This window comes from Varanus komodoensis, unplaced genomic scaffold (genome assembly GCF_004798865.1).
Source record: "Varanus komodoensis strain SLA01 unplaced genomic scaffold, ASM479886v1 scaffold4, whole genome shotgun sequence".
Taxonomy (NCBI): Eukaryota; Metazoa; Chordata; class Lepidosauria; order Squamata; family Varanidae; genus Varanus; species Varanus komodoensis.
Window position 1 is genome coordinate 50,141,688 of NW_025335941.1, and position 22,332 is coordinate 50,164,019.

General features: G+C 42.0%; 1 protein-coding gene and 1 long non-coding RNA gene across 2 annotated transcripts in view; both read left to right on the plus strand.

The window, feature by feature from the left end:
* Positions 1–466: 466 nt before the first annotated feature.
* LOC123029012 lies at positions 467–11,462 on the plus strand. Its single transcript, XR_006415820.1, has 3 exons — positions 467–489; positions 2,931–2,933; positions 11,276–11,462. It is a non-coding gene; the product is annotated as an uncharacterized LOC123029012 (long non-coding RNA).
* A 10,561-nt stretch (positions 11,463–22,023) lies between these two features.
* The window catches only part of EXPH5 (exophilin 5), a 49,107-nt gene continuing 48,798 nt past the window's right edge, over positions 22,024–22,332 (plus strand). The window contains exon 1 of the mRNA XM_044441809.1: positions 22,024–22,142. Within this exon, the coding sequence (XP_044297744.1) occupies positions 22,024–22,142 (119 nt within the window). The remainder of the gene's footprint in view (positions 22,143–22,332) is intronic.

The window sequence follows — 22,332 nt, forward strand, 5'->3', positions numbered from 1 at the left end:
CATTTTTTTTTAAATTCAGGATAGCTTGCAACCAAGTAGGAAGCATGGCAGGATAAAAGATTCATGAATTCTTAAACTTTGTACCCTCCAGATGTTTTGGATTTAAACTTCCATTAAGGGAAATCTGATTTCGTGGGTAAAGTGCTGGGAAATCTGTATTTCAGGCCACCCTGACATGATTATAAAACTCACTGGTGAATTCGAGCCATTCCAGCCTACCCTACCAGGGTTGTTGCAATAATAATTTAAAGAGGAAGAAGTTCTTGTAGGCTTCATCATCATGGCAAATGGTCAGGAAGGCCGGTAGTTCTTCAAAATATCTAGAGGTCACTTGATTGGGGCAGCATGGGTCTTGAACCAAGTCTTACTCTGTTGCACCTTTGGAAATACTTCCTAACCCTAAAACTGTTTTCTTCTCAACTTTAGTGGGTTTTGCTACATTAATAAAGAGGAGAGAGTCTGATACTATGGAATGCGCTCCCCAGAGAGGTCCGCCTGGTGCTGTCGTTACTTGTTTTTCGGCGCCAGGCGAAGACCTTTTTATTCAAACGTCATTTTAACTGTTAATACTATTTATTTTATTCTTCGGCCAGGGCAACTTATTTTATATTGTTAACTTGTTTTATATTTTTATTGTATAATATTTTAATTGATACATTTGTGAGCTGCCCCGAGGCTTCGGCAAATGGGGCGGCAAAGAAATTTTCTAAATAAATAAATAATACTATTTATTTATTAAAACATTTCTATGCCACCCCATTCGCCGAAGCCTCAGGGGGGGGGGCTCACATCATAAATTAAAATACAAGAGATAACAATATAAAATAAGTCGCCCTGGCCGGATAAAATAAGTGAATAATACTAACAATTAAAATGACGCTTAAATAAAAAGGTCTTCGCCTGGCGCCGAAAAACAAATAACGACGGCGCCAGGTGGACCTCTCTGGGGAGCGCATTCCATAGATTGGGCGCCACCACAGAGAAAGCCCTTCTCCGAGTACCTACCCTCCTAATTTCTTTCATAGAGGGTTCCCGGAGAAGGGCCTCTCCCACAGATCTCAAGGGGCGGGTGGGCGTATATGGATGTAAGCACTCCTTCAGGTAACCAAGACCCAAGCCGTTTAGGGCTTTATAGGTCATCACCAACACCTTGAATTGGGCCCGGACTTCAATGGGAAGCCAGTGAAGCTGACAGAGGACTGGAGTCATGTGAACATAACGCCCAGTCCCCATCAGCAGCCTGGCAGCTCTATTTTGAACCAATTGAAGTATCCGGACCGTCTTCAAGGGTAGCCCCACGTAGAGCACGTTACAGAAGTCAAGGCGGGAAGTCACCAGCGCGTGTGTCACTGTCGCCAGGCAGTTGTACTCCAGGTAGGGGCGCAGCTGATGAATCAGCCGAAGCTGAAGGAAAGCGCTCCTCACCAATGCTGTCACCTGAGCTTCCAATGAAAGCATTTTCAAACAAACTCAACAATGTGCTTACCAGGCCTAACATCACTTGAGTGATGGTGGTGCCATTCACAGGATTCACCCTTCAGTTGAAGAGTTTATGCATGGTAAACTACAAGTGGTCATAAGTGTGGCGTATGTATACAATGCAGACTAATGAAATAGGAGGAATAGCTGATAGAAATGACTGGCTTTTAGGCTTTTAAAACTTGGCTTGATTTCTAGAGTATTTAAAGCAACAAAGGAATCTCTGAACAAGTCTAAAGTGCCTCTCTTTCCCTTCTAACCACTACTCATTTCCAAGGTGCCAAATGTCGCTTTGTTGTTTTTAGAATGCCAGTGCACTGGGAAACCCAGGTTCAAGTCCCCACTCAGCCATAAAGTTCATTGAGTGGCTTTGGGCCAGTCACAGAGTCTCAGCCTAACCTACCTCACAGGGCTGTTATGAAAATAAAATTGAGAGGAGGAAAATAATATATGCCATCTTGGGTTTGTTTGTTTAATTTCTATACCCCCAATGGTCGAAGCTTTATTTCTTGCAGGAAAAAAGGCAGAATATAAAGTAAGTAAATAAATCAGTAAAATATCTCCACTTCCCTTCTGGAAAATGTTCAGATGCAGAGATGCTTCATAGGTTTTGCTTGTATGTTTGAATTAACATACACTTTGTGCATAGATTGTTGTTATGGTGTGGCATTACCTTGCACATAAAGGAAAACATAAGCTACAGAGTATATATTAATTCCTCTATGGAAATGCCTCAGAATGGTGTAATGTTTAATCCTGAGCACAACTCGTGAAAAAAACCTGTATTTTTTAATAGTATTTGTAAGTCTCATTTCAGCAGGGTGCTTCTGGAGGAGGTTTTGATTCTGTGATTACCCTACCTCATTCACAGAATCTTACTTGGAGTTCAGATGATAGTGTCTTCCACTTGTAACCTTCCCTTATTTCTCCACTTCTTTGTTCTTTTTTTTAACTGTGCAAAATGTTAAGACAGAACAGAATCAAGAGCTGTATCCTGTCTTTGCTTGGTATCGCAAGGAGCATACTTTACAACATACTTTACAATATACAACATACTTTGTTTCTCTGCGATTAAAGTCCACCCCTTTTTGCACAGTTGTCTTAGTAGTGTCAACCGTCATCTGGAAAATCCTTATCCACGCAGTTTGAGAGAAAGGAAATGTAGTATGTTTTAAATCTCTCCTGAAAATGCAGTTATTTACCCAGCCTTCTCTGACTTATAATTAATGGTTCAATCCTATACATGTTGAGACAGAGAAAAGTCCTACAACTCTCAGAATTCCCCAGTCAGCCGTAGTACTGGAGGATGCTGGGAGTTCTAGGATTTTCAGTTTGACAGTATATGAGTTTGCAGCAGATTTGTAATTCATCATATGCGACTCTGTCTTAGTGTTCCTTACATTGCTTTTGTTCCTGTATTCAAATTGTTTTTAATGATGCATTGCAAATAGGGTGTTAAATAGTATATTAAGCAATATACGCATATTATTATACTGCTTAATATTATACCGCTATATATTATACATATATAGCCATAGGAGCACAGAGAGCTGCCTTATGACCTTGCCTAAGCTATTGTCTTTGTTGCCTGGCAGTGCCTTTCTAGGCTCACCTGGAGATGCTGTGGATGGAACTCGGGAGCTGCTGCATGAAAAGCAGGTCCTTTGCCTCTGAACTCCTCCTATCTTGCTTTAGGTCTTCCTTCTTACAATCTTGTACAAAGGGCCTTTACTCAGAAGTAAGTTCCACTATGTTACATGAGGCTTACTTCCCAGAAAATAAGAACTGTACCCCTGGAACAGGCTTGGATGTTGTGAGGTAGCTTTTAAAGACATAAATTAGGTAATTTTTGTCCTGGCCTGGATATCTGGTCCCATCTACTTCAGCCATCATATGTCTGGGCTGGTGTCTCCTGGGCTGGACTGCTCCTGGACAGCAGTATACCCTCAGATACCTCACCTGGTGTCCACGTGACTCCCTGCCCTTCCTGAATGTAATCTTACTTCTTAATCTGTGTTTTAATTATTAATTTTAATTGGGAGGTTGGCAAGCTGCAAAGCAAAGGGTTTGCAGCTTGCAAAGATCCACTTCCATCTTTATTTGGAGTCAAAAGAATGGGTTTGGGTTTTGGAGCTCAGGCTCCACTTCTACCTTGTACTTAGGTTCTTGGGCAATTTATCTTTGTTTGCCTCTCCAGTTTGCCTTCTAATAAAGAAGTGCTTTCTGACCAGCAATTCTCACTGTGACAGCCATCTTATGAATGAGCAGGGCCCCCTCCCCATTCCATGGCAGCCATTTTTGAGAACATCCACAACACACTCAAAATTCCAAACATACCCAATGATCCCTTAAGGTATCCTGCAAAATATACAATTATGGATGAACCAGATGCCCATCCAATATCTCCGATGACAGCCAGATGAATAATTATGCAAACAGGACGCTCACACAAGCATTAACCCAAAGCAGTTCTGCTGGAAGAGCCCTGTTGGATTACTTCAGCATTGTAATTCCTGCAGTTGCTAAACAGGCCTCCAGAAAGACAACAAGCAAGACAATAATTGTTATCACTGTAGTTCTGTACTGATGCATATTCAGAGTGGTCCCACGATCTTGCTAACATGGTGCCATCACCCTGATTCATTCACATAAATTTACAGGAATACCTTACAATGTCTTCTAGTTGTAACTTTCCCATGTTTTCTTTCTACAGAAAATCTGTTATGGATGAATAGATTGAATAGCTACATAAAACTTCATGACTTGCAGTGTTTTGAGCTTTCATTCTATACCTGGTGGGTTGAATTCAGATTTACTGGATCAACTGTGGTGAAGGAAACGGACTTCCCCAGCATTTCCTTACCACCACAGCCCCTCCAATATCTGAAAATGCTACACAGAAGGCCAGTTCACATGCCTCAAGGACTCTCTGTGTATGCTGGTCCTAACCACTCTGTGTATGCTGGTCATGAGCGAACCCTATCTTCATAACCACTTTCCTTTTGCACAGTTAATGTTTTCTGCTCATGGAAAAGATGGCTTGTTAGAATGGCTAATGAACCAGTCAAAACACATGACCTGTTGTATGTTTTAAACCATCCTTGGCATGATCAGACAGCATTTTAAAAAAGCAATCTGGCATCCGTGGCCATCACAACCTACCATGGCTTAAATAACCCATTAGTGGACTGCAGTGATTGTACAAACTAGATCAGAGACTGAATACAGTGAAGGATTCCTCCTACATTTGAGGGGATGCCCAAAAACTGGATGAAGGGACCTCCTGATAGGGAAGCCCTTCATCTCATGGTGTGTAGGTGCAGGATCCAGCCCTGTATCGTTTAACTGATAATGCTTAGCAACCCTTTGCCTGGAAACATCCTCCAGGGCATGCCATGACATTCATACCTTAGAGGTACCATGCTAAGGGATGGGTAAATGTCTGGATCAGGGTGAGGTTTTCTCAAGGCCTGTCTGTTAACAATGACTTGATGAAGGATTTGGGGACATTGACTCATTTCTGGTGGAGCCACTTTAATCCTTCCTTTGCCTTGCAGGTTAGGGCAAGCTAGGATAATAATAAATATCATACAGAATTTATTCCTGCTAATAACTAAAAAAACTCACCAAAGCTCTCAGATAAGCTTAAAGAAATGAGATGAAATTAATTGTACAGAAAACTGGAAGGCAGGGGAATAAGAAGATCTATGAATGCTGAAAAGGGTGAAATTAATGTACTCTTTACATTCTTTTAAAAAGAGATTACAATAAACTATGGTGTCACTTATCAAAACACAAATCAGCTTTCATAATTTCCAATTTGCAAAATAGAAGCCAAACCCATTGATTCATCTGCTAATTGCCATCCTTAAGATGACCTACTTGATTTTCAACTTTGGGTGTTGCACCTGACTTTGTCTCTCACTCCCATGTCTCTTAACAAACACAAAACTTCCTGCCTCCAATTCTGTTTAATCCCAAAGTCGCAGCTCCTAAATCAAGACAAGAAGGGCTCAATGGACCAAAAAAAAAAAAAAAAAAGAGTTCTACGATGTATCAATGACAGACACGTTACACTTATCTAAGAATATCTACCAGGCGGAGAAATAAATGCTGGGAAGATCTGCCCTGCATTTGACAGTCCGATTGCTGGATCCAGGCCTTGGTCTGACAGTCCACAGAAAGGTATCGAGTAAGGTTGGTTTATAGTCCTTTTTCTCTGTATCTACTGGAATTTAAGAGATATGGTTAAGCACTGGTACATAAGAACATTTGCTTCATAGGTTGAAGAGACGCCAAGTAAGAAAGGTGTTATGGGAAAGGTCTGACCCTAACACAAATCATTTGGAGGTATCAAACAAGGTAAGCTTTATCTTTTTTTTCATTTATCCAGAAGCTACAACCACTTATATTTGGCTCACTTAATGTGAAGCTTCAGCTTATGCTTAATGTTGAGTTAGACCATTAATCCATCTACCTGGGAATTGTCTTCGCTTCACTGGCAGAAATTCTTCACGTAGTCAAGTCTCTTTATTCCCAGGGCTCTTCCCTGAACTTGTGCAGCAATGCTAAGGATTAAAACTGCAATGGTCTAGCTGCAAGGTATGCCTTCTGCCACCGAGCAATGGTCTCTATCTACAATGTGGCAACTTATCTATAACAAAATATTATCTCTCTCACTATCTCATCCACGTCTGACAACCTGCATTGCTTTATTTACAGATGCATTTCAGGTTGTGGTGAACCTACTATGCTGACCAATGTGGTTAATGTAACAATTAGTTTTAGGCAATGTTAGGTCTTGCAATTCTATTTTGCTGGAGACAGAAGCATGGTATTCTGTAAAGAGGTCTCAAAAATTAGTTTTTATGATGTATCCTCATCTTTCAAACTTCTGCTTGGCTGATCTTTAATAAATAGAAAATAAACTAAATCAATATCCATAGACAGCTTATGCTAGTTTCTAAAGGTATGTGCTACACCACACACTTTAACTGGTTTAATTGTAATTACCTCTTTCTAAAGATCCTTGAAGAAATTAGTTCCTTAGAGATATTAGGAGGATAGTAGAGAACCTTAAGGGAGATTTCATAGCAGCTTTCCAAACTACAGTTTCAGGATGCTTTGGAGAAAGTCATGGCATTCAAAGTGATATTAAACTTAGATATTATTTATAGTACAGGGTCAGATATCTTAGGTTAGAGTTGTTTCTTGGGTTAATGTTAGTAGTTACTAGTTAGCAGACTTACTAGTTAGCAGACTTACTCTTGAGTAAATGTGTATAGGGTTATGTTAAGAGTTTTAAAAAGTACCTCCTTCTATTAAGTCAAGAACAATAGTTCTTCTAGATCGTGTGTCTGGTCCTTTTGGTGGTAGTTATAAAACTTTGATTTGACCAGGGCTGTTGATTTTTTTGTTTCTTGGTCTGGAGAACTGCAGCTCCTTCAACAGAAAAGCAAGAAGCAAAACTGAGAGCCTCATCCAGCATGTGTTTTATCAATCACTGAGCTGTTGTTTGCCCATGGATCCTGACTAATTGTGAAATTTGTTGCTTAATTGAAATACCACTGTAATCAGTGATGCTCACTTTCCTGTGTGTCTGAGAATGTAGGCCAAATTCTGCAGACAGTATGCCACCTGTTTCTTTTTTAAAAAATGGATTATATAAGAAAATGTCCTCCTCTGAGCAATCTTTAAAAAAAAAAAACCCTGCTCTGCCTGGAACAAAAAGAGGAGCGGGACAAGACAACCTTCCCAGTAATGCTGTAGAAGTGATGGCAGAGCAGCCTCATCGCTCCTGCAACCCATTAGCTGATCTCAGTTCCCACTGAAATCAGTGGAATGTGTTTGATATAACAACTTCAGTCCCATAGAGTTCAATGGGAACTGAGTTCAACTACCACAATCATATCCATGTGTACTGAAAAGTTCAGTGCAATTAAGTTCAGTTAATCCTGAAATCCTTTGACTGGGAAAAAACTCCACTGAAGTCAGTCTGAGCACCTTTTGAATGTATTATTTAAGAGTGCCGTTCCAGAAGTGCACAGGGCTGCTGCCTCAGTCCGGATGCAGTCCACTGTTTTGCATTTCCTGTTTCTAGTACATTCCATTTCAAGTGTATTATGAAATTGTTTTTAATCTCCTTTGAGCAGCTCAACCTCTCTGGTTGTTTCATAAAGATATGCCAAAGGAAACCAAGTAGTGCAAGAGGATACAAATAATCTTTCATGCCAGAAAAGTTGAGAAAAAAAAGATGAATGGAAAAATGTATGTAGGTGTAACGCCATTAAATCACCTGGATTAAGTTGGCCTCTCTCCACAAAGAATCCTGCGAATTGTAGTTTTCTGAAGAAAGTATGGATCTCTAATACAGAACCCCTATAAGATTACAGCTCAGGATTCCATGGCAGATAAATGGTAATAAACACATATATAAATTTGTGGTGTAGACAGATACTTATCCAGGATAAGACAATTGCTGATTTTGCAGATAGCAAAAGTATCAGAGGTCACTTCTGTGTGGTAAATAAGGAAGTGGGTTCTGAAATGCTTGAAGGAACATCAGTCAGTATTCTCCCATGCTTTTCATTATCTAATCTGCATGAAACAATTACTCTGTCGTTTCGTTAGACAAATATCCTTATGGAATGAATGAGAGCAGTATCTAGCCACTCACTGTCATTTTGGTGGAACCCAACTTTTGAGTACCATACAAACCAATAATTACCCATTTATTTGCTTCTCCAGTAGTCTACAGTCATAACCAGCCAATGTCAATTGTTTGAATCCACTGCCCACATTGGGTGTATCATGTTTTGGCACTGGAAAGCAATCAAACTGTTCGACTATATATATTGTCCTTGCATTATGGTGATTGGCAACAGATATTATTGCATGATAACTCTGAGAAGAGAAGAACTGACTCAAGTGCATTAGAACATGGATCTATCTAGTTCAAGATTCTGACTGAGTTCACACATCATGCAAAGGCACAGTGAGGTACTGTGGATTTGGATAAGAGTGAATCGTAGAATAGTTGAGTTGGAAGGGGCCATGAAGGCCATCGAGTCCAACCCCCTGCTGTTGCAGGACACCAAGTTACACCATCCCACTCAGATGGCTGTCCGGTTTCCTTCTGAATGTCTCCAGTGTGGGAGAGCCCACCACCTCTCTGGGCAGCTGGTTCCACTGTTTATTGCTCTGACAGTGAGGACGCTTTTCCTGATATCCCACCTGAATCTGGGTTCTCACAACTTGACCATTTGTAGGATTTTTTTCATAATTTTTTTTCATATGCCTCTGCTTTTCTGCCTCACCATGAGATTTGCACAACCCACCCTCCCTGGCTTCCACTACCCTGCCATGAATTTATTGTAACATTTGCAGTCCTGCTCATGGCTCTGTAACTCTCACGTACATTTGTCAGGTAGCAACAGAGCCCAGAGGCAGGCACAAATCTGGCGTAGGGCGGGATAGATCAAAAGTGGCAAGAAAGAAAGAGCTTTGGGGGCAGTTGCACTTGCTTTAGCATCTTTTAGGATTCTGTTATGCAACAGCCTTTAAAAGTAGCAGGTGTTTGCTAGGAGGGGAAGCACCTTTCCTGCAACTGGTCTCCTGAAATGCTCAGCTGAGGAGGGAAACTACCCGCTGCCCCTCTGATTGCAAAAAAGAAATAAAAGACACCTTTGAACTAAATATGTTCACTAGGAAGAGAAATGTCAAAGTGGAGAATGAAATTGACAAGGGCACGGGCTGAAAGTAGCAGAGGTGACGGTGCTTTAGAAGTGTGCGTTGCCGCTTCAGTGTAAAGCAGACTGTTAAAAGGTGGGAATACAAGTATGCTTGGCTAAATAGCAGGCACGTGATAGTGTGCAAAACCTCAATATTTAAAATGGCTTGCAAACACATTCCCACATTTCACAGGTTCAGAAAATTATTTCCTTTGTGAGTTCGGATGCAGGGAGGAAGGAAAGTTTCCCTTTTTGGCCAGCAACTTCAGCAGACCAGTATCAGAAAGGGTGATGATATAGGGAAATTTGGCTCTGGAGATATGGGGGTGGGGGTTGTCCCCTAGCAGGCTATTTATTTGTTTAAGCAGCTGTGTGTGTTAAGTTACCTGCTGGGGTCCTTCCTGCTTTCACTACCTAGATCCAGGCCTGATGTAAGGGGACAAGGAAAGGTTTTCTGTCCCAAAGGCCCCTGGAAAACATGCTGGCTGCAGCCTGGAGGACAGAAAGGGACTGAGGGAGAAAGAAACTGTAGGAAGCCACTGAGTGCGTGAGTCTGGTGGGAGTGGCAAGCCCGCAGCCCACTGTGGCTTTTTCTAAGGGTGGCTTAGGCATGAGTCCAACAATGGCCTCCTTGGAAGAGGACCAGTGGATATCGAAACTTCTTAGCAGCATTCTGTACTATATTTACTGAATAAGCAAGCCCAGATAGTACTGATTTCTGAGAAATTTATGTCCCTAATATATTTTTACCTAAATACAAAAGATAATAGAGAGTCAGGACCTGATAGTAAAATTCACAAGGCTCTCTGGTGTGGTACCAATTATTAATTGAAACTTTTACGTGGTAAATGTATTGTTTATATATGTGCAGTGGCAAGCATTTGGTTAGCTATCTTAAGCTTTTCTGTTAGAAAAATATGGTGGGATATAAAGTAAATAAATACATGTGAGCAACCTCTTTAAATCCCTGCCCAGCTCTGTAATTAGTGGATGTCACGGGATATTCACTCTTAAGTATTTATCTTTAATCAGTCATGCTATTCATGCTGTCACCAGCTAGAAACATAAAGGCTGTTTTCTCTGCACTGAGAGTCATGATGGCTTTAGAACTAATTTTATAGCATTTGTTAGTTATAGACATGGTTTGTCTATAACTACATCATTCTTTTCAGCAACTTTCTTTGTAAACTTATCCATGTAGAGTAACCAAATATGTGTCCATTCATGCAAACAGAATTTTTATTTGGTGGAGCAATAATTGGGCCTGCCCCAGGCTGTACACACCCCTAGTGCATTTCATATACTTGATTTAGTGATACTCTGCATTCATTTGTTTTTCCTCACTGCTATTTTTATCTGCTTCATTATACATCTAAGGAGCCTTTTATGACCTGTGTTTCAACTCTACCAAGCCACAAGTTTGGATTTAACAAAACCTGGGACCTAAGCAGGTGATGCACCCACATATTTCTGAGCAAAGTGAAGTCCCAGGGATGCCACACTCACCTACACTTGGTTTTCTTTGGTCACTAGAGGCTCATGGCATTTTGCAGTATTTGAGTTACTGTCTGCCGCTACCATGTAAAGCAGCAGGATGAGGTATTGCACAGGGGACAAGGCCAGCCAGATGGAGGGATGCTTAACACTTGGTCTGCCCTTGACTTTTCTTCTGGAACCATTTTCACCAGCAACTTTTAGACCTGCATAATGACAGACCATGTGCACATTCTATAAAATATAATTAATTAATACCATGCACACATTCTATAAAATATCATTAATACCATGCGCACATTCTATAAATATAATTAATACCATGCACACATTCTATAAAATATAATTAATTGATTAATGGCTTGGGACAAGGATACCTGAAGAAATGTATCCTTCCCTACATGCTCTCACACCCCTTAAGGTCGGCAGGAGAGTCCTTGCTCCGGGAACCCTTTTTGAAGGAAATATGGAGGGTATCTACCCGGAGGAGGGCCTTGTCTGCAGTGGCACCCAGCCTATGGAATGTGCTTCCCAGAAAGGTCCGCCTGGCGTCAATTCTTTATTCTTTCCAGCGCCAGATAAAGACCTTTTTATTTAGCCATCGATTTAATAATTAAGGATTTAGATGGTTTAAGATCTGATCACAGTCACATGTTCTTTCTTTTTTCTTCCTTTCTTCCTTTTCTTTAGTTTTTTTGAAAGTGTTTGTTTTATGTTGTGCTTATTATCTAATGTTTTAATTATTGTTTTATTGTATTATTATACAGTGGTACCTTGGCTCATGAACTTAATCTGTTCCAGGACTCTGGTCGTGACCCAAATTGGTTGTGAGCCAAGTTAAATTTCCCCATAAGGTTCAATGTAAATAAGGTTAATCCATTCTGTAACTTTTTTAATCAGAAAAACGTGAAGCAAAGTGACAAAGAACAACAAAGATTGCGGCCACCCCACCACCCCGAGCATGAGCATAGCCATCTCCCCACTCCCCTAGCACAACCGCGATCATGCCTGTCATCCCTGCAGGTGCCCATCATCCCGACGCACTGCGGGGGAGAGACGGGCACAAACGCAGGCGTGCTGGGGGGGAGATGGCCGAGATTGTAGTTCCACTTGTGCAGGAAAGACGGGCGCGATCTCGGCCATCTCCTCCCCACCCCCAGTACAATCGCGGCCGTCTCCCTACTCAGGGGGGTGGGGAGATGGTCATGATCACAGTTGCCACCCAATGTGGAGTTCACGACTTGAGTCAAATTTTTTATGAAATTTTTGTTCGCGATCTGATTTGGTCATGAACTGAGGCGTTCGTGAGCCGAGGTACCACTGTATTACTATTTTAACTATTGTAAGCCATCCAGAGGCATTTTATCGCGAAGGATGGGATAAAAACATGTTTTAAATAAATAAATAAATAAATAGAAATGGATTATCAGCGGAAAGCAAGTGAGCACCCTGCGTTCTGCCCATTCGCCACTTCCATTTCATTCCTGCTTTTATAAACATTGCAGGAACCTGTGGCTTGTTGCTGGGTTAAAACTCCCTCAAGGTTACATTTCACTCTAATTAGATACCTTTGACAGGCCTTCTAAATTAAAGTTACCTTGAACAGGCTGGCCAAGTTAAGTAGACAAAAAGTTTACATGTGTGAACTTACTGGGTTAGGAAGGCACTTTAGCAAGCCTATAAAACACAAAAATTACACTTTGACAGTTACCCACTAAAATTTGTTTTTCTGAGTATACATCAATATGTGGTGTGTCCACCCACCCCAGAAGTCTTGCATTGCTGCTCAGTTTTGTTTCTGTTGCAATGCTTGCTGCTGCTCAGACCTGAACACTCAACCAATTCTAGAACCTTTCTTTTCCAGACTATTCCTTCCCATATTGTAAGGGTGGATTGGCTGTTAAAAGTGCAATTTGCTGCATATTGGTTTACTGGCAGCTGATCTAGCCATTGAAACTTTCCAATGGCTTCCTGTAGCAGGGGAAAGCAACACTATCCCCTAGGTAGATTCTAGGGGGAAGACGCATCCTACAAACTCTTGCAAGGACTGCGATTTTCCCTAACTGTCTATTGTTTGTCCCCTTCCACTCAACTTCCAGAGGCTGTCTTTTCCTCACTTCCCAAAGTCAAGGCAAATGATTTGATAAATCTGTTTATTGCAATAATTCCAGTAATTAGCTATTATTCTTTACAGAGGCAATAAAGATAGTCAGAAACAGATTATTGTAAAGTCCTAAGTGAAAAGGGCATGTCAGAAAAATAACAAGTAGAAGGCAAATATTGAGCAAGGCTCCACATCAGCCCAAACAGGCAAAATTGGTCAGGAGAAGATAACAGGAGGAAGGCAAAGGTGTGGAAGGTGCTGATTAGTGCAGTAGATGCTAATCCATGATGGTAGGCATGCCTTTGCCAGCACTCTCAAGAAATGTAGCTCATGTGCTCCTGGCTTATTTTGGTATTTTGCAACAGCTGCTGCCTTCCATGAGAAAGGAAGATTTGACACACCCACTGCGCTACCCTTGGGGAAACAATGCGTAGTTGGTTTTATCCATATTTAAACATCTGTATCTGTTTTGTATACAACTCCTCTGCTCATGCTAAGGCCTTCATATTCAGGTCCTGCTCCCAGGTCACTATGTTCCCCATGGGTATCTTCCACTTGCCTGTCACCTGCACGGGAACCGCTCAGATTTTTACACTCTGACTCCCCTTTCCAGTCCCTCAGAGACACCAGATGTTTCCAGAGACACTCTGCCCTCTCACCACAAGACTTCAGCTCCAACAGCCTCAAGCTAAGCAGGGTAATGACCTGAATCAGTTTTCTCCCCTTCTGTCACCTTCTTTCTCCACTGAGATTGCCCCCAATGATGTGTGCATTCCTTTCTTTAGTTCCTTTCCGCTCTCATAGCAAGGGTTAACTGTACAACAAAATGAGTTTATTTCTACTGATGGAAACAAATGAAACATTCAGGTGCCTGCCTATTTTATAACCATTCCAATTTTTCAACTCCAGGCCGAGGAAGTATTCTACACAGCTTTGCCTTCCAGCTTCTCCTTCCAATTCTAATTCTGACACTAGATGTTTTCCCAAACCTGTATGAAATTAAATTGTCTTTCATAGCTTTCTTCCCTTGGCCAATATTCTCCGTGCTGCGACTGTCTCGGGACCCTCAGGAAGGGAAAAGGCAGAACCTGACCTGTCCATCACAGAAGTAGAATTACCATCTCTTCCTGAAGTAAGTCAAACCTCCTCACAAATGACTGCCTACAGCATTATCCTGCTGCTTCTAGAGGCACGTAGCTGGAGATCAGCAAGGTAACCTCTTTGTGTGATGTGAAAGCACCTTGCAAAAATGCACATACAAAGCTGTTACAAGTACTATGCCTGGGAAGGAAGCTCTATTACTCAGTGGAATGACTGGGGGAACCCCTTCTCATGATTAGCTTTTCCCGACGCATTCCACAAGGCATTTCATCTACAGCAGTCATCATCATCATTAATTGCTGTGGTTCATGGACACAATGTCTTCTTGTCAAATGGATTAATTGATAATATTTATCTACCGTTGAATATAGTAGAACTTAATATAATAAAACCTGAAAGGGTGCGATGGCATGGCTTGCACCTTTGATGATCATAAGCCATTGTACTCAGAAGCTTACAAGCACCCAATGCAGATTGGATGGCGTGGCAGAAATGGTCTTACCTCCCTCCCACACTACCTCTTTTGACTAGCTAGGATTTGCTGCCTGTGTAGCCAGGTGTGTTGGAGCAGGAGGGAATGATGCTGGAAATGCCCCAAGGTGGCTTCATCAAGGTCAAGCTTCCATCCTTAGGCAGCTGCTAAGAGAAGCGGGGCTGGACCTCCACTGCCTCACTCTGAGGACAGAGTGATCTCAGAGTACTCTACGGCCCTCAGATACTGTCTCAAGCCCTGAGATTGTCCCTCTGTGGTTTACATTCAAACATACTCCTTTAAAAACCAGTTTAAATACACACACAATACAATTTGACAATAATGTGGACATTCCTAAGAGGAATTAATGCAAGGTGCTCTACCAGTATTTTCTCAGGTAGTATAAGACCATTCTGTGGTTACAGCCTGTAACAGGCAACCTAAATTTGACTTGAAAGTAAGATTTCCTTTGAAACCTGTGCTCATTTTGACTACTGTTTTCACAAGGCTACTATTTAAAAAAATTTAATAGAATGCCATTATTATAGCACCTTACCAAGTTACAAAGGCAAAATATTTATTATTATTTATTTCATTTATATCCTGCTTTTTTCCTATGAACTCAGAGCAAATTACACCATTCTCTTCCTTCCTGCTCTCACTCTTATCCTCACACAACAACCCTGTGAGGTAGGTTGGGCTGAGAACTGTGGCTGGCCAAAAGCCACCCAGCTGGCTCCATGCCTGAGTGGGGACTACAACCAGCTTGACTAGTCCCAGTCACTCACTCTTAACCATTGCACCTTGCTCCCAACAAGTTTGCCCCCAAGCAAATGCACATAAAGCTTGTTCACAAAAGTAAATGAGGTTGAACAGGAAAGGCCAATTATAAAGTTAGATTTAGAGAAGGATTAAAAGCAACCAGAGAAAGACCCAATGTGGAAATAAAATGAATGCAACACTTACCAAAAAATCATAACTCTAAGTCATCCATCATAACTGTGCAAAGTTAGCAAGATGACTGCTAAATCAATAGGTCTTGCCACTCTATTAAGGCAACATTAATTATATTTAGTGCTGCAGAGAAAACAGGAACAAATGGGGATCAATGCATAAAACTGCTGGGTGTTCTTTGGAGTGTGCCACCCAAAGTCAGAAAGCTCAGCTCAGACTTTGCCAGAATCTTGCAGAAAATAATTACAGCTAATTTGCTCTTTCTACATTGTTAGACATCATCACATTTGAAGCTTGTATGTATGTGTAACACATGATGCAATTTTTTCCACGAAGGAAAGAGTTTCTCAGAAAACCCAAATGGGTCACACACACATAAACATATAGGATTTCAGTACTCAGTGAATAATGGTAATTGCTGCACTGATTAGGAAGATAATGACTGGCTTCCCATGATATGACAACCTACTGTGGCTTGCTACCCACAATGGTTTGCTGTGTCATGTGAACCCAGAAGAACTTTCATGGCATGTCTGAGGGCAGCAAACCCATTGTTTTTTCTAGGGGGGGATGGAACCAATTTAAAGGGATGCAGAGAAGGGCATGGCCTGCACATTTAGGCTCAGGAAAAAGTGCAAAAGGTGCATCGCCTTTTTGCCTTAAAGACTACTATGACAAAAACAAAGAACAGAACAGAACACACAAATCTTTTCTTTTCAAAATACCCCATCCTGCTTTATGTGATTGGTGCAGTTTCATGGTAAAGCACATCAGACTGCTTCTGTTATGTCGAGTTTGGCTCTAAATACTCCTTCATCTGTCCCCAACCTCAGATGCATTAGACTGCAGCTGCCAGCATTCCCCAGTTAGCCTGGGGGTTGCAGCCTAACCCTTGGGAAATGGCGGGCATCAGGTCGATGAAGGCTTTTTCACATGACAGTGATGTCACTTTAAGAAACATAGACCTAATGCAGATACAGACCTGCATGACAGAATGCAGATGCATATTGTTCACAGTGAATGCAGTGGCTAGTTCGTGTGTTCCTGAGTGCCACCCATTGCCCTCCTATGATTCTGCCTTGTTTTACCCGCTTTGCCAGAATATTTTTTTGGCACAGCAACATCAGCACCACGAGCAGAATGTCCTGCTGGCAGATCTAGGATGTTCTTCTGGCATATCTTTTCCGATGACAGCATATCTGACACTGTAACTGGTTTAGCAGCTCTTTTGGCAGATGCTGTAGCCTCTCAGCTGGCATAGCTGGAGCATTCAAAGGGATCGTTCACAGAAATGCTACACCCATATGGGTGCATATATTTGCCAGTTAAGGATACACTGTCCATCCAATAAAGTGGACTCTAGCCCACAAAAGCTGATGTCATAATACGTTTGTTAGCCCTGATGATGCCCCAAGACTCGTTTAGCTACATGTCAATAATTCCTATGGCTGCAGTACTGCTTTTCTCAGCTGCTCTCATCTCAAAAAATGGTTGCATTTTGATATAGATGCTAGCTTTTAGCATTTCACTTTACAGTGAGTTTTCTTCTTGTGAGGGATCACACAGACAACAGGAATAGATAATTTAGAATTCACAAGCCTAGGCTTTCAATGCCCAGGATTTTACTCGGGCCACATTGCCTTGCTGCCTTCAGTGTTGACAAGTGCTTTCTGGACATGTGTGCAATGTTTCCTGAAATGCTGTGCTTATCATTCACTACTCACAGTTGTTTATGGGTTCTTCAAATGATGTAATGACCTTCCGATTTCACTTTTGATTGTCTTCTTAGAGCAAGGAAATAGTCTTACCATTGCTAAAGGGGAAAGAATGCCCTCTCTCACTTGTGTATTTGCAGTATTCTGCTAAACTCCAGTGCCACCTAGAGGTTATGTTGTAGAAAAGCAGGAAAGGAAACACTCATTGTATACTGCTCAGAACTCAATTCTGTGACCAAACCAAAAGTAGTTGCAACACAAACCTTTGTGTAGAAAAGTCCTGGGAACAAGGTGTGGGGAAGGTTGACACAGTATTTCACAGGTGCACTGAAACAGCTGCACATGGTGCTTTGGTTGACTTAGCTCTACAAAATACTTCCTATGGATTAGTGTAGTTCTACTACTGACTATGTATGAAGCAAATTCAAAACAAGGGCAGTGCTCAAAATATAAGGGGCCAGAAAGGTTTCTAGAAAAGTACTTAGGAAGGCCTTGTTCCATACATTCAGTTTATCAGTAGTCAAAAAACAAAATTTGAGTTTCATACTCAATTTTATTTGCCTAAAAATGGAGTTGGAGTAGTCTGGGGGGGCACTTCTGAATTCCAATAATGGCCCTCCCACCTTTCCCCTCATAATCTGAGCTCTGAATTAAAGCATTCCCATAAAATAGAATTACACACACACACACACACGCAGGCACACGCAGGCACAGACACTCACAAAACCATCCCAAGTTAGCACTATAACATGTCTATTTTTAAATGTAACAAATTCATTCCAAAATACAGTATACATCTGGAAAAATTCTTCCTATTTACATTTTACTACAACATGACTTTTACCTTCTAATTTAATGCATGGTTTTAATTAAGCTTGTCTGGCACACTACCGTCTAATCTTCACAGTTATCCCATATAGCAATTAATTCAGGCAGGAGCAGACTTGATGCTACAGTTCTTCAGCAGCTCTAGGCTAATTGCTGGCAGATCCTGCTGATTATTGTCGTTGTTATTATTATTTGAAACATATTTTGCTGTACTCTACCTTTTTTTGTTTAGCATGCCTTCCAGCCTTTCTGCAACTCTGCCACTCTAAAAACACCCACTGAGAACGAGGCGGTTCATAATCTCCCACAGTACAATATTGTATGTAAACATGCAAACATGAAAAATTTCTGGGTCATGTAACAATACAGTAGCTGAAGAACTTCTCACATTTGCCCATTCATTAAAATTAAATGTGTCAGCACCTGCCAGCAGCAAAATTAAAGTACGTCTGGTGGGAACTATCCCATCAGGCTCTTTTGGTCCAGGTGCTGAGACTATTTTTATTTATTTATTTATTTATTTAGGAGACTTCTATGCCGCCCCATTCGCCGAAGCCTCGGGGCGGTTCACATCCATAAATAAACTTTCATAATATAAATTAACAGTATAAATTAAGTATAAATTTTCACACCATAAAAAAGGATCTCTGTTGTTTGACAGAATCCAGGCTAAATCAAAATGACTACTCATATTTATATGCATAAAAGAGTCTGAGAAACTATATTCAAGCACAATAATCATCCTTCCTGGGGAAAAAGTTTTAAAAGCTGTGGTATTTGTGCGATAAATTTGTAAATTTATTAGTTTCGGTGGGCGTCACTGCTGGAAGTGTAATTTTGAAAATGCATTTTTGTGGTTTGTAAGTTCCCCTATAGTTAGCTGGGGTAGGAACAGTTTCAGGAGCAGGGCCTGAGAGATGCATATTTTCTTTATCATATATATGCAACATGGTCATAATACTAGTGACCAGGGTCAGAGAATTAATCCAGCAAAGCCACGTCTTAAGAGCATCCGAAGGACCCTGCCAGAGGGTCATCAAACAGTTTTCTTAGCATCCTGTTTCCCACAGTGACCAATCTGATGCCTGGGAGGAGCCCCAGTGCAGGATATGAGGGTAACCAACATCCCACTCTTGCTTCCTAGCAACTCGTGTACATAAACCTCTGATCCAGGAGATGGTATATAACAACCATTGAGAGCCTTAGCATTAGGAGTGTGCCTAATCCCCTTTTAAAACAGCTTAAGGGCACAATCCTATGTCAGCCTAAATAGAAAAATTCCTAGTTTTCAGCATTCCCCATCCAGCATGGATGGCTGGGAAGTACTGAGTATTGTTTCCCTCTAAACATGCATAGGATTGTTAGCTAAATTGGGGACCATCACCACATTCTATGGAGGTGAATTCCATAGTGCATGTACCATGTGAAATTATTGCATTGCTATACCACTTAATGGCCAAAGCTTTCTTATTGTCGGTCCACAATCTCTCACCATTTGGCTTCCTTGCATGACCCCATGGGTACAGCTGCACACAAAGGGGTGTGCCTTCCATCAGGGTCACCATTCCTAAAGCACAGTCTTGCTTCCATTTTGAATACCTGGAAATGGTGTATGTCTGTATTCAGGTATGTCTTCATTTCCTTCAACCATGCTCTTCTCTCAGCATTACGTGTACACCTGCAGAATGATTCAAATCAGAAAGGAAACAAGGGAACAGAAGGAAAAAAGAAAGAAGTGTATTGGATTTAATGGCTGATTTAATTGGAAACATTGGAAAGCTAATATAAATATTTGGCAAGTTAGTTGGCTCCATAGCCAAGCAAGAACTAGAATTCAGATCACCAGAGTCCTAGTTCTGCTTTCTTAATCACTACACACAATGGATGGTGTGATCATGCTCGAGCAGACAAGAAATAATTTCTCAATACCCAGTGTGAACAGGTAGAAGAGCCAGGATCTGGGGCCACTGTTTACATGTGTAACTGAGGTGGTACAGCCATCACTTCAGTTTCACACTGATTCTGCAATCCAGCCAGGGGGCATATTCACATGGGAGAAGACTTCTACATGCATAGTTGTAACTGGATAAGGACAACAACCAACACTGCACATGGAGTTCAGTTCTGCTTTCCCACACAGTTCCTGTAACTATAGCTTGGTTTGAAAACCAATTACTGCTCAGCTATTTGGAAAGACAAAGAGGGATGTAGAGTTTAGATCCCAGGTTTAGATCTTCAGGGCTTGGATAGTAATAGCAAATTCATTATTTGAGCATGAATTCTAATGTAGGTGAAATTATACCATCCACATTCAAGCAAGAGCTACAGACAGGCTTGAGGAAATCCCAAAGTTTGCAAAAAAAAAAAAAAAAAAGTCTTAGGGAAGAAATATGGGAGTGGGGAAGGGGGAGAACTAAACTAGTCCAATGAAGACTGAGCATGCGCAATGACCACAAATGCTGACTGACAACTGAAGGAGAAAAAAAATACAGAAAAGCATGGCCAGAGATGGACTAAGGCACTAGAATCCGGAAGAGTCACACTCAACATTACAATGTTTTGCTGTAAGTCCATTTGGGAAGATGGCTCTTATGGCTAGAAATTAGGCTGGATGCTGGATGTGACTGCATTTCTGCTGAAAGAACATGTTCATAGTTTTGGGCAACTCCTTGATCCAGTGTTGTCACTCAACTTTAAGAGAGCCTTGGTGGCTCAAAGCACCATTTGTCATCTTTGGCTGGTTCAGCAACTACAGAATAGGAGCAGCTTGTTCATTGTGATGTGTGATTTAGCACCCTCCCAACTAGATTGTTTTAATTCGCTGTATGTGCAGCTGCCACTAGAGGCAATAAGCAAAATATGACTGCCACAAATTAAAGTGGTACAGCCAGGAGGATCTTATTATAAGGGACCTGTGCTTCCAAGACTATTCAAAGTTCCAGTGCTTGCCTTGAAATGGCTTGAGATCCATATCTCTGTCCCTGTGTCATTCTGTCTGTGCTTTTAGGTGGACAGAGGTTCTTCATAGAAATGTTTTAATAAATAAATAAATAAATAAATAAATCTTCAACACGTTATGTTTCAGCAAGGAAGAGAGCCTGTGTCTTTGTGGGCAATCTGGCAACACACTAATTTGAGTAATTGTAATTACACTGGGTGGATTGAAACCATAAAGGAAGATGTAGCCTTGAACTCAGAAGAGCTGAGCAGGGCTGTCCTGGACAGTGCATCTTGGAGCCACTCTGAGTCAGAGGTGCCTTGACAGCATGTGACAACAACACTGACAATTCTTATAACACAGCTTAGGTCTATTTTGGTTTTTCAGGCACTTCAAGCTGGGCCATCTGACTTCTTGTTTTTTCACCTTTGTTTTGATAATTACATTTTAATTGTCGTGTGTGTGCGTGTGTGGTTACATTTGTTGTAGAGCACCTATACATCAATGGATAAAGGGCGGTTTTAACATATGTCAAGTTCATTGATGGAATAATTAATGCAAATGTGGCTTGCAACAAAATGCCCACAGGGAAGTGGTGGTGTAAGAACCACAATCTATGAAGTCAGAAGAAAACGAAATGCAATTAGTAGTCGTCATTCAGCCCCATTTGGATATATTAATTTGGTGACATCTCTCAGTTGTACAAGCGCAGCTGATACCAGCCTAAGCAAACTTTTTCCATCCCCAAAGCCTCTGAAGGCAAATATTTGAGAAGGAGATGCAGCAGGCCTGCTCCTGCAGCCAAGGGCCGAGCCACAAACTGCAGGGCACTGCACAGTTCCTCCGCGCCTTGAGGGAAAAGGGAGATCCCGCCTCTTTGCAAACAAGGGATTGGCACGTTCGCGGCTTTTTCGGCCTCGGGGCCCTTGCCTGGATTTGCCGAGCTGGCAGTCAGTCACTCGCGCAGGTGCGTCCCTTGCTCAGGTGTGGGCGGTGCCTCGCAGTGGCCCTCTTGCTACCTGTTGCAGTTTGCCCTTCTGCCCGTGCCAAGAAGAGGAGCGGAGGAGCTCAGCTTGCCTCCCGGGCCTCGTGGGGTCCGGCCGGCGCCAGGGGCTCCTCCTGAGCAGGCTGTTTCGGGCAGTGCCGCTGACGCCAGCCGAGGAAGCAACAGGCGGACGCCGCCGCTGACCTCGGAGCGCCTGGTCAGGATGACTCGCGCTCCTCGTGCGATCGACCTGAGTTTCCTCAGCGAGGAAGAAGCCAAGCAGATCTTACAAGTGCTGGAACGAGACTTGCAGCTCCAGAGGGCAGAGAAGGAAAGGATCAGGTACAAAATGGCTCGGGTTGACCCCTTCCTCGCGCGGGTCCTCCTTTTCAGGGCCGGTATGTCCCGCGGCAGCGGCCAGGAAAGTCTTGCGGGGCCAGGTGGACGTTGTGGCCCCGCAGATGTGGCGTCCCAATTTCCATACGCCTCAATGGGTATCATGCAGGTGGGATGGGAGATGGGGTTTAGCAAG